This window comes from Staurois parvus, unplaced genomic scaffold (genome assembly GCF_062004578.1).
Source record: "Staurois parvus isolate SC_StPar_1 unplaced genomic scaffold, SC_StPar_1.0 ptg000054l, whole genome shotgun sequence".
In the NCBI taxonomy this organism is placed as follows: Eukaryota; Metazoa; Chordata; class Amphibia; order Anura; family Ranidae; genus Staurois; species Staurois parvus.
Window position 1 is genome coordinate 4,644,528 of NW_028317850.1, and position 24,501 is coordinate 4,669,028.

General features: G+C 41.4%; 1 protein-coding gene across 2 annotated transcripts in view; it reads right to left on the bottom strand.

Annotated features, from left to right (window-relative positions):
• Positions 1 to 23,818, bottom strand: part of NEDD4 (NEDD4 E3 ubiquitin protein ligase) — a 238,958-nt gene extending 215,140 nt beyond the window's left edge. For both annotated transcript variants that reach the window (XM_089667948.1, XM_089667943.1), the window contains exon 1: positions 23,682 to 23,818. In XM_089667948.1, coding sequence (XP_089524074.1) covers positions 23,682 to 23,723 — 42 coding nt within the window. In that variant the 5' untranslated portion in view covers positions 23,724 to 23,818. The remainder of the gene's footprint in view (positions 1 to 23,681) is intronic.
• Positions 23,819 to 24,501: the final 683 nt, after the last annotated feature.

The window sequence follows — 24,501 nt, forward strand, 5'->3', positions numbered from 1 at the left end:
GATGATCAGAGTAACTGGTCTCTTTCAAAATCAAACCTTTCTGATCTGTTAAATCTAAAAGGAGATGCCTAACTGTACACCCTGGGTACCTGTGCTGGCATTACAGAAGTTTCAGGCAGGAGAGCCACTTGTCTTGTATTAGCCCCCTGAATGATAGTGTAGAAATACATTGCCTATGAGTACAACCAGATCCCAAGCAAAACAAAGGAAATCTTCAATCCTGCTGATATTCTTCTGCTTCTTGGCAAAGACATCTCAAAAGTATGCAAGGCTCGACTTGCATATAAATCAATGGACCACATGATGTCCCTAGGCTGAGTCGTCAATAGGCAATTTTTTTTCTCGGTAATGTCAGGAGGTCTTCCACAGTTTCTTCTTTCAAGACTCGCATCCTGCTGCATTTCCTGTTTTGAACAGTGCCCACATTGCTACCATGTCTAAGAAAGACTTTACAGTAAAAGGCATGCAACAATTCTTCACACAAGGCAATAACAAGGCCATTCATCTCTGGGATGATGTCAGCACCATAGTGTCTGATGTAACAACTAATGACAATGAGCTGGGAGCCACCATGGAAGACAAGAAGTTCCTAAAACTATGAGTAAGGAGTTCTATCAGGACAATTCCAACAGCAGGGTAGCACCACTAAAATTTCATATCTCAAGAAGGAAACTACCAAATAATATTCAGCATGTAAAAGCACAACTTACCCTGAACATAAAACCTGAGATGAAGGTAATTTCTTTAAGCATAGGGGTCCTTTTACCCTGTTATTGTCAAAGGAAAATGAAAATTCCACCATCAGAAACCTTTTGGTTCCTTCAAATTTCTCACTTCTTATGTTCCATACCTGTGGATCCAGCAGCTCGATTTAGGGTTACACCTTATGAGAAGCGGTGGGGAATCTCTGCCATATATGGCCTACTGTTCTATAAGTCAGCTAAGTTTACGTAAATGACCTTACTGTTACCAGAGATCCTACAAGGGCATTCTAAATGTATCACTGATTGAGGCCAAGATAATAATGGTGGCATATGGTACACACACCCCAACTATCTAAAATTTACCCAAACTCCTCATCACTATGTTTCAGGGGTTGTCACATGCAAGGCTCAATGTATATTGTCTGCTGGGAAAGCCCTCAACTACAAGGTTTTTGGGATAAGGTTTCTGCCCTCCTGAGACGGGTGACTGGAGTCCCTGGTCCCTTTTCTGGATGACTGGAGTCCCTGGTTCTGCAATCCCTGGATATAGCTCACCTAAATTAACCTATTGCCCAGGCTCCTAGGGCTACCCAGAGGCTGGCATTTTAATTCTCTTAGCAGCCAAACTATTACTTGGCATTGGAAGAGGGCCTGATTCACCAGTCCTGGTGAATCAGGTGCCGCAAAAAGTCTCTTGGATAACATATTATAAACGACAGTCTAGTATAATCCAAGACCCTCATAAATGTTTTGAAAAGGTATGGAGCCCTTGGGCGCGCTCTATGCATATTGAATTGTAAGGGTTCTGGAATGGTCGAGTGTATAGCAAATATCTGCATCCTCCTTGGGATTCCACTACTTCTTTCCTCATCGCCTTTTTTTTTTTCACTCTCTCTCTTTGACTTTGTAATTATTTTCCTTTAACCTGTGTTCACTTATTTGGCTTGTCTGGAGATCAGGTCAAGCTGGTTTTAATTATTCATAACAGTGTGTGGATAGTTTATGCATAGTTGGCATAAAGTCTCACTTTGACACTTTCGAAAGTTTTCTATGCTATGCAATTGGTCCATGTACAACTTTTTGTTATATTGTTTAGCTGAAGCAGTATTGTATTCTTTAGTATCTGAAACTCCAGGATGAATTTGCATCCTGTTTCATATGTACACTAATATCTTTAATAAAAATTGAAAGAAAAAAACCTGCGATAAAAAAACTTTGTTAAATTTATGCAGAAGGTGTTTGTGAGAAATCATGCTGAGCCTGCACTACTTCTTAGGGAAGGAGAGGAATGATGGTACCTTTTTGCCCTTCCTCACTCTGTAGCTAGAAGATGCTCTGTATATATATTTTTTGACCTGATGTTCATCTGTCAAGAGCTGCAAAAGTTTTGGATTAAAGCTTTCAATGACCGTAGTACTGCTTGGATCTTGAAAAGGGGGACATACCCCAAAAGCTTGTCCTGAAAAACTTTATGATAGTGCAAATAAAAAAAGTATCACAGACAGTACCCAACTGTTTCTACCATAAGATTATAAATCTTAGGAAATAGATTCCTTCACCTGCCATTTATCGATCTCTTTATACCTTAAAAGAGGATGGTCAAACCCCCCAATACTCCAAGATAGATAAAGCCACGTTCTTTGCCAAACTTCAACTAACTAAACTTTCTCAAGTACAATGTACCATTTACCCCACAAGAAATTCTTAAAACCATAGAATCTTTACCTAAAGGCAAATGTCTTTTCGAGTATTATAAACTCTTCAAAGCAGAGCTAAGCCCTTTCTTGAATCTTATATACAGCAAAGCTATGTCCTGCTTTTCTCCTTTTAAAATCCTCAATACTCTTTTCCTTATCACCCCCATGCCAGGGAAAGAGTTACCCTCCAAAACCTTTACCCCATATCATTACTGAACACAGTTAAGATTTATGAAAAAATTGTTGCCCAAAGTTTGATGGAAATTATCCCTATCCTTGTACTACCAGGCCAAACGGGAATCACCAAGGGAAAACAAACATCAGATGTAACCTGGAGAATTCTTAACATAATACATTATGCAGAAACCAACAAAGTGCCTTTTCAGCTTCATGCACTTGATGGTGAGGAGGCATCTGACAAAATACACTGGAGTTATTTTACCAAGGTTCTCCAAAAAATCAGACTCTCAGGCACCATACTAACAAATATTTTGGTCCAACTACCCAAGTCTATCCACTTTAAGACCATGCCTTTTCTGACACTTTGGGGGAGATTCACTCAAACTGGTGCACACAGAATCTGGTTCAGCTGTGCATGGTAGCCAATCAGCTTCTAACTTCAGCTTCTTCAATTAAGCTTTGGCAATAAAACCTGGAAGCTGATTGGTTTATATGCAGAGTTGCATCAGATTTTGCATGCTCCAGTTTTAGTAACTCTTCCCCCCTTTTGTGTACATGTGAAAATTAGTCTTTTTTGCTAGAAAATTACTTAGAACCCCCAAGCAGAGGCCCTAGAGAGAAAAAGAATGTTGGGTGTTGCAATTTATTATGTCACACAATATTTGTGCAGCGGTTTTTCATACAAATGTTTTTGGGAAAAATACACTGTAATGATTTTTAAACACACAAAAACACAACACCCAATTGTTTGGTAAACTAAATAAGTACGGTAATTCACTGGAAAATGTTCTTCCAGCTCTTCCTTGTTAGTACAACTTACTTTGCCTGCTTTTTGTTGCCCTGTTTCAACTTTTGAGATGTGTTGCTGCCATGAACTTCAAACTTGCCTTTTTTTTTTTCTTAAAATGGTACATTTTCTCAGTTTAAACATTTGATAGCTTTTATATTTTCTATTGTGTATAAAATATGGGTTTATGGTATTTGCTAATCAATCATCCATAATAAACCCTCAAAAAAACATCCCTGCTATAGAAGTAAAGCTGAACCTTAGTATGGGTTTAAGACATAAGGTCATGGTGTGTATTCACCTTTATTTTGTCTGTTTCTGGTCCATATTTTATTTTTTTGTTATTGCGGTTTATTTCAAATTCTTTTTAACTTTTATTATACAAGTAGTACCCCTGCCAAGTAGAGTTACACCTGCCATAACTCTCCCATCATCATCTCCCATTTCACCTTCCTCTAGTAGTGTCTGGACCATCTTTCCCTTTATTTCTAACCCTCCCCCTTCCTATGAATCTCTTCCCTAGCACAGCAGACCACTTTCAATATAAGTGTAAATCATCTTCAGAATATATGTTACCAATGACTAATCCCCAATTAGCACCACCTGTCTAGGCCTTCCTGCATTGTACAGCGTACACTGTTGGCACTCTGTCTGCACTTGCTCCAATATTACTATCAGGAAGCTGTGATCTCTTGCAATGTTTCACCCCTTTGACTTTTGCTATTTTTTTAATCCAATCCACATGAAAATCATATTGGCATACATTGTAAGCACATTTACAAGCAAAATAAATGTTATGCACTGCAGCCAACTTGCATATGGACTGGGGAAATGGTACTCTTACATGACAATTATGAACCCTTTTTGGCCATAATTCAAAAATAAATATTTGGCGCAAAAATAACACTTCACATCACCAAAAGAACACCATACCCACAGTGAAGCATGGTGGTGGCAGCATCATGCTTTGGGGCTGTTTTTCTTCAGCTGGAACTGGGGCCTTAGTCACGGTAGAGGGAATTATGAACAGTTCCAAATACCAGTCCATATTGGCACAAAACCTTCAGGCTTCTGATAGAAAGCTAAACATGAAGAGCAACTTCCTCTTTCAGCATGACAATGATCCAAAGCATACATCCAAATCAACAAAGGAATGGCTACACCAGAAGAAGATTTAAGTTTTGAAATGGCCCAGCCGGAGCCAAGACCTGAACCTGATCAAAAATCTGTGGGGTGATCTGAAGAGGGCTGTGCACAGGAGATGCCCTGACAATCTGACAGATTTGGAGTGTTTTTGCAAGAAAGAGTGGGCAAATATTGCCAAGTCAAGATGTGCCATGCTGATAGACTCATACCCAAAGCATACCCAGTGCTGTAATTAAATCAAAAGGTGCTTCAACAAAGTATTACTTTAAGGGTGTTCACACTTATGCAACCATATTATTTTCGTTTTTTATTTTTACTTCCCTCCACCTAAAAGATTTCAGTTTGTTGTTCAACTGAGTTGTACAGTTTATAGGTTACAGTAAAGGTGGAAAAAGTTCTGAAATTATTTATCTTTGTCTCATTTTTTTTACATCAAATAAACCTGACATTTTAACGGGTGTGTAGACTTTTTATATCCACTGCATATCTGGAAGCAGTTCCACATGGGTTTGTAGTCATTTTAAAGGATAAATTCACCTTTAAAAAAAATAAATAAAATAATTGAACTTTTTTTGCAGGTTAAAAAATGTGCATTATGCTTTTTTCTTAGTAGACTGTGAAGGAGATTGCAGTTGCAATGCCAGACTACTGCAGACTGTCAGTAAAGCTGTCTGCCCATACCTCCAATACAGGCAGGCAGTTACTGGAGTCCAAGAAGATCAATGATCAGCAAAGAGCTCACCAGCACCCTCATAGTTCAATGAAAGCTACAAGCCGTCTTTCTGAATGTCTGATGTTAGCTGTAGTTCATTCATTCATAGAACTCTGACGTGGAAGTGGAGAAAGAGCACGGCCGTTCTGTTTTTGAATTGTGACAGTGAGTGTGGGGAGAGGGTCCCCTGTCCACTGTCACAATGAGGGTTGCAAAAAAAATAAAATAATAATAATAAACTTTAAACTATGCTAACACTCATTATCCCACTTACAATATGTATATTACTTAAATAAAAATGGAAACATTACTTACAGCTTTACAACTTCTGTTTTTCTTTTTAGTCACAATTTTTATTGAAGTTTTACAAAATATACAACAAAGATGTAAATTGCAGATACAGGACAAGGAGATAAATTATTTAGGCAACAGCTGCAAGTCAAAAATACAATGAAAACACAACTCTGTATGTAAAAATCGAATGGTAGGTGTATTGTAACACTGAGAGACAGAATAGCAAAAAAAAATTCAAAAGTAATGCATGTCTACCAAATTATGCACTGATTTGTATGTTCATGAGGGAAATAAGTATTTGATCCCCTATCATTCAGCAGGATTTCTGGCTACCAGGTGTCTTTCATACAGGTAACAAGCTGAGATGAGAAGCAGTCTCTTAAAGGGAGTGCTGCTAATCTCATTTTGTTACCTGTATAAAAGACACCTGTCCACAGGAGCAATCAATCAGATTCCAAACTCTCCACCATGGCAAAGACCAAAGAGCTGTCCAAGGATGTCATTGACAAGATTGTAGACCTATATAAGGCTGAACTGGGCTACCAAACTATCGCCAAGCAGCTTGGTGAGAAGGTGACAACAGTTGGTGCAATCATTCGTAATTGGAAGAACCACAAAACAACTGTCAGTCTCCCTAGGTCTGGTGCACCATGCAAGATCTCACCTCATGGAGTGTCAAAGATCATGAGAACAGTGAGCAATTATCCCAGTACCACACGTGAGGATCTTGTCATTGATCTCCAGGTAGCTGGGACCCCAGTCGCCAAGAAAACAATTGGTAACACACTACGCCGACAAGGATGGAAATCCTGCAGTGCCCGCAAGGTCCCTCTGCTCAAGAAAGCACATGTCCAGGCCCGTCTGAAGTTTGCCACTGAACATCTGAATGATGCAGAGGAGGACTGGTTGAAAGTGTTGTGGTCAGATGAGACCAAAATCAAGCTCTTTGGCAACAACTCAACTCGCAGTGTTTGGAGGAGGAGGAATGCTGCCTATGACCCCAAGAACACCATCCCAACTGTCAAACATGGTGGTGGAAACATTCTGCTTTGGGGGTGTTTTTCTGCTAAGGAGACAGGACAACTGCACCGCATCAAAGGAATGATGGACGGGGCAATGTACTGTCAAATCTTGGGTGAGAACCTTCTTCCCACAGCCAGGGCATTGAAAATGGGTCATGGATGGGTGTTCCAGCATGACAATGACCCAAAACACACAGCCAAGGCAACAAAGGAGTGGCTCAAGAAGAAGCACATTAAGGTCCTGGAGTGGCCTAGCCAGTCTCCAGACCTTAATCCGATTGAAAATCTGTGGAGGGAGCTGAAAGTTAGAGTTGCCAAACATCAGCCACCAAACCTTAATGACTTGGAGAGGATCTGCCAAGAGGAGTGGGCCAAAATCCCTCCTGAGATGTGTGCAAACCTGGTGGCCAGCTACCGGAAATTTCAGACCTCTGCGATTGCCAACAAGGGATTTGCCACCAAGTACTAAGTCATGTTTTGTGAAGGGGATCAAATACTTATTTCCCTCATGAACATGCAAATCAGTGTATAATTTGTTAGACATGCATTTATTTTGAATTTGTTGTTGCTATTCTGTCTCTCAGTGTTACAATACACCTGCCATTCGATTTCTAGACTGATCATTTCTTTGTGAGTGGGTAAACATTCAAAATCAGCAGGGGGTCAAATACTTGTTTCCTTCACTGTAATTAAACATTTACAAAAATGTGAGCCGTGTACTCACTTTTGTGAGATACTGTATCTGAAGAATTCTGTGTTACTGTAAGAATGAATGGACAAAGGTAAAATTATGGGAGGAAATGCAGGGTTTTGAAGTAGGAGAAAGTATTGGTGAGAAGGGGGATATCAATTTACTAAAATATTAATTTTATCCCACGCTGGGCATGAGCCTGCAGTTTGGCCAAAACAAAATGCTTGACACTTGTAAAAGTATGTACCATGTTTACCCACCTTAAGCGTTTGCGCATTCATTTATTTCATTGACCAGAATAAATTATTGTGGCCAACTAAATTAATTAGCGGTCAACAAGCGTTTAGGTGCTTTAGCCGCGTTTACATGCATTAGGCGTTTTCAGCCTAAATGCCCTGGTAATGGGTTTTTTTTCTGCCACTAAACTCTCCTGCCACAAAACACTGCTAAAATCATATGTGTGCAAGGACACAAAGGATAGCATGCAGGGGAGTTTAGAGGCAGTAAAAAAAAAACAAAAAACAAAAAAACGCCTGATGCCCCTAGGTGCAGCTGTAAAAATGTCTAGTGTACATAAGGCCTAATGCTCCAAGAAACTGTAAAGGGAAAAAAAGGGATGAAAAGTCTTCTTAGAAAGTGATAGCAAAGCTGATTTAAAAACTGAGATAAAAGGAACACACCTCCAAAAGTAGTAAATCAACAAACAAAATATCACACATTATTACAAGTAGCAGTACAATACCCCAAGCATTAATAACTCTTCTTAGTTTAGGCCACCATGTTTACAAGACTCTTCTGTGAGCAAAAGCCCAAGTTCTTCTCCAGTCTTCTATTCCCTGCAGTGCTCTGTCACTTGGTAACATGTCTGTCAATGTCCTACTTTCCTGCAAGTTCTCTCCCAATCATTTGATGTTCGACTTGCAGAATTCTCCTGCCTGTGCATCCACACATATGGATATGCATACTGTATACAGGAAAATAAAATACTAGAACAGATTTCCTCTGTTAGCAAATAATATAAATTTTTCCTTTCCGCCGAATACAAATATATTAAGAATATTATAATTAAAAAACAAAAACAAATGGTCATAAATGGGTAGAAAATCAACCAAAACTGTGTGGTTTCTTTATGTTTTGATAGGTTTAACAACTACAGGTTAAAAATTCAGAGTGTTCATCATTAAAATTTATACTCCCCATGAATCAAAAGAAATCATGCCAGTATAACCAAATCGCCTTATTAAAAAGTACTCTTTTCTTGTCACAAATAAAACGGCTGGTCTTAGCTAAGCAGCCTAGAGTCATTACTGCAGTCTATTGTTATCAATCTGCAGTGAGATAAGAGGATCACAATGGCTAACCCATGTATAAAGATAATTAGAAACTGTACATAGAAAAAAGGTTAATAGGTTAGCAAACACTGCTAAAAATGTTTACACTTCACCTTTTACTAAGAGACCCGCAGAGGGAAGTGAAAAATGTACAGAAACATATTTCTGCAATCAAGGGCAGGCTGCAGCTATATACTGATAACCACACATCTTGATCCTGAACATTCTTTCAGGTAAGGATGTGAACCCCTGGACACAGTCTACAACCAGGTGCAAACATCTGTCCCTGCAAACCCATAACTCGTTATACATCAGTTTTTGCAATGTTTGTTAGAAGATTTGGATAAATATACTTTAAGTATTTTAATCTGGGGACTGAAAATCTTTATTATACATATAGAAGCATATGTGTGCATGGACCCATAGGATAACATGCTGGGGAGTTTACTGGCTGTAGAAAAAAACCCTGAAGCCCAAAAAAGCACCTGTAAAAAAACACCCAGTGAGCATGATGCCTAATGCAGAAGCATTGTATTCACATCAATCTGCTACAAGTGCTCCTAAGAGCTGAAGCCCAGCTGATCATGTCAGCTCCTGGGCTTAGAGCTAGACGCCAACTGGTGTTATGTTATGTTCTTTTTTTTTTTTTTTTAAGCCTGTGGGCTGAATGAAAAAAAGAGAAGAAATCTCTGCCAGAAAAATTTTGTCATATGCCCACCACTAGAATATACCGCCCTGCATCCACCCACTTCTAATGGTGGACACACATGAAATGTGCCAAAAAATATTATAAAATATATATTTCTAAATTGGCCCTAGTATGTGTATGTATGAATGTGAGTTAGGGACCTTAGATTGTACACCCCTTGAGGGTTAAGGACTGATGTGAATGTTCAATAAATATGTGTAAAGCGCTGCGTAAAATTGACAGCGCTATAGAAGTACCTTGAAATTAAATAACTATGCCGACGCATAGGGCCATCCACGCACTGGCCACCCCAGACCCTCATGCCTCGGCATATATGCTCTTTTTTTTAACTGCGGATGAAAAATCTAATCCAACAGCACTGCGCACACCTACTTATGTATATTCTGAGAGCAAGACCCTGTTGCTGTCAGAATAAACAAGTCGGTGCTGCAGCTGAATGACATCCTCATTTCTCAAGCAGGCTTTTTGCCCCCTTTCTAAGACGGGTATTTACAAGCCATTGGGGGAAGTCCTGGCGATTAGGTCGCACGGTGCCACATGCGCCAATTCCAATATTGTACAAATGTCTGAAGAGTGGCACGCTTGAATAAAAACTGTTCACATATATGTGGTACCCCATATGTAAAAAGGATGACACCAAGTCCCAAACTATCTTGCCACTACTTCCCATGTAGCCTGGGCATACGGGGGGCTCTTTTCCCTTCGTAAATCCAAAACTTATATGTATAGCCTGTTGCCCTCTTACAGGTCTTATACATCTTGACCCCATATCTGGCACGCTTGCTGGGGAGAAATTGTTTTAATGCAAGGCGGCCATAAAAATTAATGAGGGACTCGTCAACGCAGATGTTTTGCTGGGGAGTATAGACATCTGCAAATTTTTGGTTAAGGTGATTTACGAGCAGCCGAATTTTGTGGAGCCGGTCAGCTTCAGGGTCACCCCGAGGATGACAGAGTGTGTCATTGAAATGCATAAAATACATTATACTCTCATATCTATGCCTGGCCATGGCAGCAGAGAATATGGGCATATGATGAATCAATACAGTGTTCAGTGCTACAAAAAAAAAAAAAAGCACCGACAGTGTACTAATGGCACTGAGCAGGAAGGGGTTAACATGAGGGGTGATCAAATGGTTAACTGTGTGCTGGGAGTGTTTTACTAGGGGGCAGGGGGGTGTGTGCGTCACTGCAAGGACACTACTCTGGATGGCTGTGCACAACCATCCAGAGCAGTGGGCCTGAGCCGACAGGGAGGAGGACGGTTAGTAAACAAAGCAGCCCTCCTCCCCGTCGGTGATCGTCGGTAATCACCGGATGCCGGCAGGTAATCACCGGCCAGGACTAGGTGATTGACAGCCACGGCCGCGAATGGCAGTGCAGGTATGGCATCCGCCCCCCACCCGAAAATTCAAAATCATGTTTATACATGTGATTTTGCACACTCGTGCCACCCTGTAGCAGTATTTCTGCAATAAGGCGGTCGGGAAGCTGTTAAACAACAACTTTTTAAACAAATCAATGGAAAACTATAAAAAGTTAGGATTTTTTAGGTGCTGATACCTTCCTTTCAGAGCAATAACAACCACGATTTATAAAACAAACAACTTTTATTGTACAATTAGTTTAAACATTAGTGAGATATTACATATTCCCATAAGGCAAGATCAAAATGTACTGAGACAACAGAATCACATTTTTGTCCTCAATATCACAACCCCCATAATGCAGTTCCCCTTCCACATAGAAACATGTTTTATTATTATCTTATTATTCATTATGTTTATTATGTTTCTAGTCCAGCTATGTAGGGTCATAAATTAGACCTTAGGATTCAATGGGAATAGATATATGGTGCCATTTAAGAATTATAATCTGTTTTCTGGCCACAAGATTGCATGTGTTTTGACCTTATGGCAGTATGGGGTGGGACAGGGCGGTGTTTATTGCCTCCTCCCTACTATCCCTTCTCAGTTGTGGGGCGGGGATGTCTATCCGGCCGCTTCTGCGTTTTGAATTGGTGGGTTGGTGGCTTGCCGTGGTCCCACCACTCGCTGGGCATGTGTGGTTGGTTGGCCGGCAACTGCCTTTACTGGGCATGTGTGGCCGCCTTGGTGTCACTAGTGCACAAGTGGGGTGGCATGGTCACGCATGGGCAGTGGTACATCCACGTGGGTCATCCATTTTGGGCTGTGGGACGAAAGGGATGGCCGCATATGAGTGGGTGGGTTGGCCTTATAGCTCTCCCCCTCTATATATATATCCTAATTCTAGGTTCATAGTAGACACTCCTGGAGGCTCTAGCGTGTATCATGGATGGAGAGGTAAATATTTTTGTTTTGAGTTTCAGGGGCTCAGATTGGCTGTATTGAGGGCAAATATGTCCACTATGTTTTGAGATAGCCATTGTGCTACCGTTGTTGGCATCCTTCTTATATACCCACATATATCCTTCTATTTACATTTTTCGTTGGCTTTTTTTGAAAGATCTTTAGACCGCCTTACACCTTTAAAGGTATTTGTACAAATACCAATGTGGTGCATGGGACATATATGTAGTGTCTAGTAGAGTTTTTGATGATGCTTTGTTATCTTTACAGTTTCCTTCAGCCGTTGGGGAGCACTGCCACCCTCCCTCCCCTGTGTGTAACCTTTGGACCTGTGGGCTGGTCCCTGACTGCCCTCTTCGTTATGGCACCATCTTTTTGCTCATGCGCCCGCTGACACATCTGTGAGAATATAACCTCAACATGACACATAGTTTTTGTTTTCTTTTTCTGAACATGTGAGATTACAGATATACTGATACAATAAAGTGTTTGTATATTACTTTGGATGTCTGAAAGTATACATTGTTATTTTGACTTTTTTGTGCTTTTAGCAGCAAATCACAACTATGCCCCCTGAACCCCTGAAGAAGCTAAAGTGTGAAATGCTTCGGGATCTGGCACATCCTCCCTTTCATAGACTGGCACATTGTGGCAAGCAATATATGATATCATGTGTCTATATGGGTGCATTATGGCAGTTGTGATATTGAGGAAATAACTGTGATCTTGTTGTTTAAGGAGTTTATGATCTTACCTTATGGGAATATGTAATATCCCACTAACGTTTAAACTAATTGTACAATAAAAGTTGTTCGTTTTATAAATAGTGGTTGTTATTGTTCTGAAAGAACATACATTTAACTGTCACTGGATGCAGCAAAAGAATGTGATAGTATTGAGTGGGTGCACTTTTGGATACTTCTCGGAAGATCTGGATTTTGGCTTTGGGTAAGGTTATTGTACATGCTTTCTCAGGCAGGCGTTAGTATGACTGTAATGTATGTTCTACAGTGGGAGACCCTCTGAAGAGAATGGGGGTGGGAGTAGGTTTAGCATTAGTAAATAGTAAAGTGGTTGTAAAGGCTCGAGGTTTTTTAGCTTGCTGAGTCACATTGATGTGAATGGGCACCATCGAACACAAAGGGATTTCAGGGATGCTTAATGTGTACAGCCTGCAGGGACATGCAGTCCTGGGTGCTGAGCAGGTAGGTTTTGTTTTTATTTTTTTACATTTAGCCCTGCTGCAGGCAAGCAGCAGGGCTTACTTGTCAGGTGGAAGCATTCAGGCGACTGCGCTGCCACCCGAATGCTTCCAGAGACCCTGACAAAGTGTGCATCCCCCTCCCTTCCCCCGCAATGTATTCTGGGCTCCGCTTACCCATTTGCGGGCCTGGGACTGGCATAGCTGGGTGCTGCTGGGTAGAGGGGAGGGAGGAAAGCAGGCACATGTCTGCTCTGCTCTCCTTCTTGTTCCTGACCTGGAAGTGACATGTGACATCAATTCCACTTCCCCGTTGACAGTTTTCCTGGCAAAGATTGTAGTGCAGTGCAATTTGTACTGCATTACATTCAGGGTAGACATCCAGGGTCTTTTAGACTCTGGATGTCTCATTAAAGAGAACCTGTCACCAAAAAATCATCACATAGGGGACTTTTTGTCCCCTTTGTGATGCAAAAAAAAACCTCTGTAGTGCTAAACTGATGACCTATAAGGGGCCTTTAAAGCGTTGCCTATAGAAAATATAGGGTACTGAGGTTTGTTGCCATTTCACACAAATTTAAGGTTCGACATGTTTGGTATCTATTTATTCGGTTCAACCTCATCTTTGATATTTTACCAATAAAATTTGGTAATTTATTCTGTTTTTGTGCCCCTAAATTTAACTTTAATGTGTACTTTACTGAAATTTTACCTTTGTGGTAATATTATATGACAAACAACTGGAACTGCCACTATCTTATTCTCTAGGCGGTCTGGTTTCAGAAAATATATATATAATGTTTTGGGGGTTTTATGTAATCTTCAGGCCTAAAATAATTTTTTAAACGCGTGCAAAAGATGAAAAAAATCGGCTCGGGTAGCGAAAAGGTTCAACGATAAGTTCACCTTTGGGAACATGTTATATGTTCCACCAGTTTTTAGAGTAACATGTTCCCGGTCTTGCAGCAGCTCAGTGATCCGAGTCCTCTGTGTGACAGCAGTACAGGTATAAGTGCCCTGTACCAGCTGTCATTTTTTAAAAGCGCGACTGTTCGGGGCTTTGTCCCCACATGGCCGCATCATTTACAGATTTCTGTGAATTAATCAATTAAAAGTACCGACATCATTTGCGGATGTCGGCTTGTAGTTCTCAATGTACCTCCACAGTGCTGGTGAGTACTCAGGTAGTTCGTTGATTCTTCTTGTGAGTGTGAAACTTCCTGCTTGTATGCTGTACGATGTACAGGCAGACAAATGACACTGACAAGAGTCCTGTGTTACACCCGCAATCTGATTGCTGGTGCAATGCTTTTCGTGCTCCTAATTTTTAAAAAAAATTGTAAATTCTAATTTTTTTACCTGCAAAAAAAATGGGCAGTTATTATTTTATTTTAAAAAGGTGAACTTATCCTCTAATGGAGGGAACACCGGAGCTGCTTAGCATGTGCTTGTGCTGTGCTCCCAAGTGCTTTAGAGTGCATAAGTAACCTGAATGAGTACTTTTTTTTTTTTTTTTCGGGGGGCAGCACAATGTTAAAAACATAAATCATCCTAAAACACCTTTCATTTATAAAAGCCCCAGACATTTCTAAAAGCACCTCGGATTTAAATGTGGTTTTGGTTACAATTACTTTTTTTTAAAAAGGACAAGTAGATTGGGACCCCAATTTAGTCCCTTGGACAAGTAGTTTTTTATCCCATGCCCCTATATCTGAAATTGCACTAGTGTGAACAGAGCCTAAACTAGTATTAAAGTGGAACGTCATGTAAATTATAAAAAATGGGCAAACAGGCAGGATTTTTAATGCAGAAGAGACATGTTTTGACTCTTCTTCATTAAAGTGGTTCTAAAGGCTGAAGGTTTTTTACTTTCATGCATTCTATGCATGAAAGTAAAAAATACTCCAGTGTGCAACTGCCCCCCCCCCCCCAGCCCCATCGTGATCCAGCGATGTGCACAAGAACCTCGGCTTTTCAGGGACTCTCCCTTCTCATTGACTGAGACAGCAGTGGGAGCCATTGACCCCCGCTGCTGTCAATTACAACCAGTGAGCCAATGAAGTGAGAGAGGGGCAGAGCCAAGCTGCAGCTGTGTGTGTGAGTGAACACGCAGAGCAGTGGCTCGGGAGTGGGCCTGCTAGGGTTCCCCCATACCAAGTTTATTGCTTTGGGGGCACTTGGCAGGAGTGAAGGGCCAGGAGTGAAGGTGGGGGACCTGAGAAGAGGAGGATTGGAGCTGCTCTGTTCAAATCCATTGCACAGAGTAGTTATGTATGTCAGGTTTATTTTCTTAATAAAAAAAAAAATTGCCTTTATTATCACTTTAAGTTATGACTGGAATTCCATTTAAAACATTCCAGCAGAGTGTAGAATATCAGCTAAGCAACAAACTATTTTTCTCAATACCTACAGATCTGGAATGCGCTGAAAGTTCAAAGTTTCAAGGCACCCCAGTTAAAGGCTAAGTTCACATTCCAGACACGCAGATAAACACGCTGCTCTTTAGCAGATGCACAGGGGTGCCATAGAAGTGCCATCACAATGCCATACTGCTGCTTTATAAATCAGCCCCTAAGAGTTCAAAAGTATACCCCCTATCCCCTAATGAACCTTTTTCTCACCCTGCTTTAGTTTTTTTTATGGACAGATGTTTTGGAAATATGGTGAGCATTAACAAAATGTACTGCACCAAAGTGACAAATTTATTACCAATTCAGGAACAAAGCTAAAATATGAAAATTGCTCTGCCTGTAAAGCTTTACATTTATGCAAAGGCTAAGTTCACCTTTTGCATAAAATTCACTATGCAGTTAAGGAGCCCCAGTAAGTTAAACACACTGAGCAGCTTCTAAAACATTTGCTTAGGTTTTAATGTCCTACCTGTAGGCCATTTGCGGCACCCCATATTCTGGCTGAAAAACTCCCATTCTGACCTTTACCCCATCCTGACTACATGTTAGGATGGACCATAAGCTGAGCTTGCTCCCAACATCACAGGAAAGTGCTATAAAACTATAAAGCTCAGCACATCTGCTGCTGCTACAGAGAACAGAGAGCACTCACTCCGATGATGCATCCCACAGCTACAGTCCGCCACAATGTTGTAATCATGCAGCTGAAATCTTGTCTGAACTTGTCATGTCTAAATACTTTCATGGGACTTTCACCCCAAGTGTCTCCAACCAATGGCCCCATTGAGCTTTGCATTTTACAGCTCCTTGAAAAAGTATTCACACCCCTTGAAATTTTCCACATTTTTCATGTTACAACCAAAAACGTAAATGTATTTTACAGGGATTTTATGTGATAGACCAGCACAAAGTGGCGCATAATTGTGAAGTGGAAGGAAAATGATAAATGGTTTTACATTTTGTTTTTTAAATAAATATCTGAAAAGTGTGGCATGCATTTGTAATCAGCCCCCTTTACCCCTAACTAAAATCTAGTGGAACCAATTGCCTTCAGAAGTCACCTAATTAGTAAATAGAGTCCATCTGTGTGTAATGAAATCTAAGTATAAATACAGCTGTTCTGTGAAGCCCTCAGATGTTTTTTTTTAGAGAACATTAGTGAACAAATAGCATCATGAAGACCAAGGAACACACCAGACAGGTCAGGGATAAAGTTGTGGAAAAGTTTAAATATCCCAAGCTTTAAACATGTCACGGAGCACTGTTCAATCCAGCATCCGAAAATGGAAAGAGTATGGCACAACTGCAAACCTACCAACACATGGCCGTCCACCTAAGCTGACAGGCTGGGTAAGGAGAGCATTAATCAGAGAAGCAGCCAAGAGGCCCATGGTAACTCTGGAGGAGCTGCAGAGATTCACAGCTCAGGTGGGAGAATCTGTCCACAGGACAACTATTACTTTTGCACTCCACAAATCTGGCCTTTATGGAAGAGTGGCAAGAAGAAAGTCATTGTTGAAATGAAGTCATAAGTCCTGTTTGCAGTTTTGAAGAAGCTATGTGGGGGACACATCAAACATAAAAACTAATACTGCACATCACCCGGAACACACCCTCCTCACCGTGAAACATGGTGGTGGCAGCATCATGTAGTGGGGATGCTTTTCTTCAGCAGGGACAGGGAAGCTGGTCAGAGTTGATCGGAAGGTGGATGGAGCCAAATAATGGACAATCTTAGAAGAAAACCTGTTAGAGTGTGCAAAAGACTTGAGACTGGGTAGGCGGTTCACCTTTCAGCAGGACACCAACCCAAAACATACAGCCAGAGCTACAATGGAATGGTTTAGATTAAAGCATATTCATGTGATAGAATGGCCCGGTCAAAGTCCAGACCTAAATCCAATTGGGAATCTGAAGACTCGAAAATTGCTGCTCACAGACGCTCTCCATCCTCTCTGACAGAGCTTGAGCCATTTTGCAAAGAAGAATGGCCAAAAATTTCACTCTCTAGATGTGCAAAGCTGGTAGAGACATCCCCAAAAATACTTGCAGCTGTAATTGCAGCGAAAGGTGGTTCTACAAAGTACTGACTCAGGGGGGCTGAATACAAATGCATGCCACACTTTTCACATATTTGTAAAAAAATTTGAAAACCATTTATCATTTTCCTTCCACTTCACAATTATGTGCTGGTCTATCACATAAAATCCCAATAAAATAAATGTATGTTTTTGGTTGTTACATGACAAAATGTGGAAAACTTCAAGGGGTATGAATACTTTTTAAAGGCACTGGATTTGAGTTACATACTCATATGTGCACAAACACAAAGAAGCCCATATATGTATTCTCCCATGATCATCAGCAAGTTTGGGGACCAGAACACAGTAATTTCCAGATTGTGGCATTTTAGAGAAGCACCACATTATGGTCACTAGATGAAGCTGACAATAATAGGAAATACACATATCAAATACATTACATGGATTTACAAAGTAGTAATTTTGTAGTATTCTACAAAGGATTCTTGTGATCAAGCCATTTTGTGAAACGCGTTAAGGAGACGGCGGTTTTTGTGTGCAGCTTTTGGTGGCAGCTACTTTGTGAATGTTTGAATGAAACAAGCTGGAGAAGCAGAGATTGGAGCACAGATCTCATTCAACTATTTTCTCTAATGATAAGCAAAGATGGGCTTTTTTGAGCCAGCACTCCGTTAGGTCGTCCGTGACAGGGATTATTTGCACTAGCTGTGCAAATTACTTTTCATAAATAGACCCCAAAGTTTCCATTGGTGAAGACAGACATCAGTCATTTCATCCACCCAGTAATGCTGCAAAAAGCATCAGTAAAATTACAACTAAGCAGAAAGCAATAAGGTTTATATAATTTATTTAAGAAAAGGAAAGATGGGGGGGAGATACAGGAATTATGGATATGTCAATATATTCGCTAGCATTGCACTCTTCAGTATAAGGAGTGTTAACTTGCTTTATTTAACTTGCTTACTTTATACTTACTTACTTTTGACTTTTTCCAGCTATGAAGGAAGTTAAAGTACATTTACTAATTGTGCCTGCAGCATGGATGAGGGGGGATCAATGGATTTCTTTTTTTCACGCCATGTATGGCCAGCTTATACTGACACTATACCTTTAAATAAACAAATATCAATAGTAGCTGGAGCTTTATGTTAGTATGCAGACCTTCTTGTTCTTGGCAACTATGTTTTCTCTGCTTGCCTTAATGGAGCTTGTAGCATAGCCACTAAAATGCTCACTCTCAAGCAGAACTATAGAAAGGATACCTGTGCTCCAGAGGGTTTAAAGTGCTATGAGCACTGTGGTAGTTCATTGATTCTTCTTGTGAGAAGTACCAGCTTGATCGTATGGGATATATGAGCAAGCACACTGAGTCTGCAGGAGACCTACATGGCATCAGCGATCAATGCTTTAGAGGCTCCTTACAAAAAAAAAAAAAAAAAATAATAATAATAATAATAATAATAATAAATGCACATTTTTTACCCGCAAAATTATTATTTTTTGTGGAAAGGTGAAATTATCCTTTAAAGCAGTACCACAGTCTCTTTTTCAAAAACTGAGAGAAAGCAGGCTTTTTATTGCAGAAAAGACATGCAATGTCCAACCACGGCATCACCTGCCTGGAGTTTGCATGTTCTCCCTGTGCCTGCGTGGGTTTCCTCCGGGTACTCCGGTTTCCTTCCACACTCCAAAGACATGCTGGTAGGTTAATTGGCTCCTGTCTAAATTGGCCCTATTATGTGTATGTATGAATGGAAGTTAGGGACCTTAGATTGTATGCCCCTTGAGGGTTAGGGACTGATGTGAATGTAATATATATGTAAAGCGCTGCGTAAATTGATGGCGCTATATAAGTACCTGAAATAAATAAATGTCACCTTCTGCAATCTTTTCTCATGTAAAACCTTTTCCCAAAAAGGAAAGTGTTTCTTTAACTGCTTATAAAATGTTAGCTGGAGTTTGGCTTCAATTTGTTAGTATATATAAATCTGCTAGTACATCTACCACTCCCTCCCCCCAGACTGACAATGGTGCTGTCCAAAGGTGCCCTCTGTGCTCATTCAGAGCGTGGGCACTCTAATACAGGAGGTACAGCGAGTAAAATAAGTATTGAACATGTCACCATTTTTCTCAGCAAATATATTTGTAAAGGTGCTATTGACATGAAATTTTCGCCACATGTCAGTAACAATCCATGCAATCCATACATACAAAGAAACCAAAACAAATAAGTTCAGAAATTAAGTTATGTGTAATAAAATGGAATGACACCGGGGAAAAAGTATTGAACACATGAAGAAAGGGAGGTGCAAAAAGGCATGGAGATCCAAGACACTAGCTGACATTATCAGTAATTAGAAAGCAGTCCTGCCCCTTGTCAGTGCAAATTAATATCAGCTGGTTCAGTCTCAACTGATGGCCTATAAAGAGGTGACTGATTGCGAAGGTGTCACACAAGAAACATCTCATGATGAGTAAAAGCAAACAGCTCTCTCAAGACCTTCACAACCTTACTGCTGCAAAACATACTGATAGCATTGGTTACAGAAGGATTTCTAAACTTCTGAATGTTCCAGTGAGCACTGTTGGGGCCATAATCCGGACGCGAAAAAAAATAACTTCACTATAAACTGGCCATGACCAGGTGCTTCTCGCAAGATTTCTGACAGAGGAGTCAAAAGAATTGTCAGAAGAGTTGTCCAAGAGCCAAGGACCACTCGTGGAGAGCTTAAAAAAAAAACCTTGGAATTAGCAGCTACAATTGTTTCAAAGAAAACAATAAGTAATGCACTCAACCGTTATGGCCTGTATGCACACTCACCATGCAAGACTTCATTGCTGAAGTTTGAAGTTTGCTGCATGACATTTAGACAAGTCTGTGAAATACTGGGAGAACATAGTCTGGTCAGATGAGACCAAAACTGAACTCTTTGGATGCCATATACAACATACTTGGAGCTCAAATGGCACTGCACATCACTCCAAAAGCACCATACCAACAGTGAAGTTTGGAGGTGGGAATATCATGTTGTGGGGCTGTTTCTCAGCATACAGTACTGGAAAACGTCATATCATTGAAGAAAGGATGAATGAAAAAAATGTATCAAATTCTTGATAAAAATCTGCTGCCATCTACAAGGATGATGAAGATGAAACGAGGGTGGACATTTCAACAATTTTACAGAAACAAGAGAAAAAGGCATAATCACCCAACCAGCCACCTCTACAAAAATATTTTATTCAGTAAAAAACATGACAAATATTATATTGCATCGCAGGTGTATGGACCCATCTCCCACCTGACAACTCATCTAAAATTCCCCTATATAACCCCCATCCCAAGACACTCCCCCATGGACCACCCACCTCCATAAACCATGAGACAACCCCCCTCACAAAGAATCCCCCATCAAAACAACCCCCCTAACCTAACCCTTTCCCATCCAGGAGCTGGGAATCCCCCCCCCCAGAAAAGAAGAAGAGATGGAAGATACCCCTACACACACCGCAACATACCTGCCTGAACTATAAGAAGCCAACCAGGACCAATCCCAATGCCCTCTGAGCGTATGCCGCCAGGGGCTGCCTACTAGGCAGAGGTGCTAATTGTCTCCACAGTAACCATGTGTCACACACACTCTAATGCTGCCGACCCCCATAGATGTAACCCTATGAGACAGACAATCTGTGTAAGCTAGATATCAAAAGTAATACATAAGGCCATAATTGAAAAGGTATATCTCATTCCATAGAAAACACTGTGTGTAGCAATGAACAAAGTATAGTCCCAAAGATGAAAGCAGGCAACTATGATCAATGTAAGCCCTTTAAATGAAGTGGTATATATGCAATGTAAACATAAATAGGATTGTCATGAGCTCATGGATTGAAGGGTGAGCTACAGTAGGTTTAACCTGAGTGTCCATGCAGCATGCATAATAGGAAGCCAAGCTGTGAAGTGCATGTTCAATACCAGTCAATGACAGATGCAAGATATGACAGATAGGCCAGTCCATATTACGTGTGCATTCAATGTAGCACAGAAACACTTACAACTGTTAGTAACAAACACCAATGATCGTGGTTGAACCAGTGGAACTGAAATCACATGGTATGCTGAGAAAATGTAATACAGTAACCTCTCTACTGTGTCCTCGATCCAGCCTGTGCTATCTCTACACAGCCGATATGACCTGGGTACACTGGTACTCACTGTATACTGTATGATGTCACTGTATGATGTATCCAGATCATCCACTACTGGGTCATTCACATAGGAGGAATTCGGTGTAACCAAAGCTCAGCTGTTCAATGGGCTGAATGCTGCATGAGCCAATGACCAGGGCTACATGAGCCATAATCCAGGTCCCGGTGGAGATACCATCATGCTGCTCAAGACAGTTGGCTGGCCAAGGTGGCCATGCAGGGGTAGGGGGGAATCCTAATTCCATGCTAATGCGTTTCGTCCCGCCCACACCGGAACTTCTTCAGAGCATAACACATCACACCAAAAACAACATACCAACAGTGAAGTTTGGAGGTGGGAACATCATGGTGTGGGGCTGTTTTTCAGGATACGGTACTGGCAAACTTCATGTTATTGAAGGAAGGATGAATGTAAAAATGTATTAAACACTCTTGATAAAAATCTGCTGCCATCTACCAGGATGATAAAGATGAAACGAGGGTGGATATTTCCGCAAGACAATGATCCCAAATACAAAGCCAAGGAAACTCTCAATTGGTTTCAAAGAAAGAAAATAAAGCTGCTAGAATGGCCCAGCCAATCACCTGACTTGAATCCAATAGAAAATCTATGGAAAGAACTAAAGATCAGAGTTCATAGAAGAGCCCCGATGAACCTTAGAAGATTTGAAGACCGTTTGTGTGGGAAAAATGGGTAGAAATTACACCGAAGCAATGCATGCGACTAGTTTCTCCATACAGGAGGCATCTTAAAGCTGTCATTACCAACAAAGGATTTTGTACAAAGTATTAAATAAATTTCAGTTAGCGTGTTCAATACTTTTTCCCTGTGTCATTCCATTTTATCACACAGAAGTTAATTTCTGAACTTATTTGTTTTGGCTTCTTTGTACGTATGGATTGCATTAGTTGTTACTGACATGTGGTGAAAATGTCATCTCAATAGCACCTTTAGAAATATATTTATGAGAAAAATGGTGACGTGTTCAATACTTATTTTACCTGCTGTACGTTACTGGCCAGACCAGAAAAAAGCAGAGAGGAAAAGCCTTAAAAAACGGTAACTCATGCAGCCACTACTGGTAGCTGCAATATATTACAATTTTGTTTTGAATCTGTTCTATATATCCAGGAGCCACAGATCACCCATAATCTGTTCTACATATCCAGGATCCACAGGTCCCCCATAATCTGTTCTACATATCCAGGATCCACAGGTCCCCCATAATCTGTTCTACATATCCAGGATCCACAGGTCCCCCATAATGTCCCATATATCCAGGATCCACAGGTCCCCCATAATGTCCCATATATCCAGGAGCCACAGGTCCCCCATAATCTGTTCTACATATCCAGGATCCACAGGTCCCCCATAATCTGTTCTACATATCCAGGAGCTACAGGTCCCCCATAATGTCCCATATATCCAGGATCCACAGGTCCCCCATAATGTCCCATATATCCAGGAGCCACAGGTCCCCCATAATCTGTTCTACATATCCAGGAGCTACAGGTCCCCCATAATGTCCCATATATCCAGGAGCCACAGGTCCCCCATAATGTCCCATATATCCAGGAGCCACAGGTCCCCCATAATGTCCCATATATCCAGGAGCCACAGGTCCCCCATAATGTCCCATATATCCAGGAGCCACAGGTCCCCCATAATGTCCCATATATCCAGGAGCCACAGGTCCCCCATAATGTCCCATATATCCAGGAGCCACAGGTCCCCCATAATGTCCCATATATCCAGGAGCCACAGATCCCCCATAATGTCCCATATATCCAGGAGCCACAGGTCCCCCATAATGTCCCATATATCCAGGAGCCACAGGTGCCCCATAATGTCCCATATATCCAGGAGCCACAGGTCCCCCATAATGTCCCATATATCCAGGAGCCACAGGTCCCCCATAATGTCCCATATATCCAGGAGCCACAGGTCCCCGTAATGTCCCATATATCCAGGAGCCACAGGTCCCCATCATTCAATAATGACATCACACTCCACATCAGATAATGAGATCAATGATCGGGCAGATGACCTCTGACCCCGGTCTCCATCCTTTCACACACACCATGACCCGCCCCTCATCTCCCTCATATAACTCAGGTCAGGGTGGCTGCACTGACAGGCACAGACTGGTCACCACAGGCCACCGCTGACTACAGGGAGACAACTTCCCGCCCCCCACTCGTCTGTCTCCGCCCTCACCTCCTCCTCCGGTAGACCGAACACCTCCATGGAGGAGGCCATACTGTGTGGCCCCACACCGGCCCGGGGGACGTCTGAGACACTCCGGAGTTTCCGCTCACAACTCGCTCCGCGCTCGTGCGCGAGACACCCTTAGTCACGCGCCGTTCCCAGCGTGCGCGCGCCTCTGACAGACGTCTTGTGTCATCCCCGGGCGCAGAGCGGGTGTGTGAAGTGGGCGCTGCTGCTCCGACCACACATTGCGCACACCTACTGTACAGGAAGTGTATGAACATTACACACATGTATCTACATCTAGATTCCTGAGAGAACTCATGAAAGTGACACTAGACTGGGTTACAATACAATCTATGCAATGATATATTCCGGACAGTACAAGTAAAGACAAAACTTATATTTCTCAGGTTTTACGGCGTGTCCCATTGGGGAGATTTCCCTTCTGGCCTCGTTCACATCATTCGTGCAGAAACATGCGCAGATTTCCCGTGCAGAGATCAGTTTTCAGGCGCGCTCCAATGGGTTTTATACACGCTGCAAATTCCTGAGCAGAAAATATCTGCATGTGATATCAGTGTTGTATGAACAGGGCACATAGAGAACAACTGATTTCATTTTGCCCTTGCAGAAAAACTGCCGTCTCTGCATCATGGGGTGACCCAGCCCTCACTTCCTGTCCTAGAGCCAAACAGGAAGTGAGAGGAAATTCCTCTAAAGTGAGGGAAGGTCTGGTTGTCCAGAACTAGTGTTCCCAGTGGAGGATTATCTCTCTAATTCTGTTCTAACAACAACCCAAAATTTGGGATTTTCTTTTAGGCCTCTT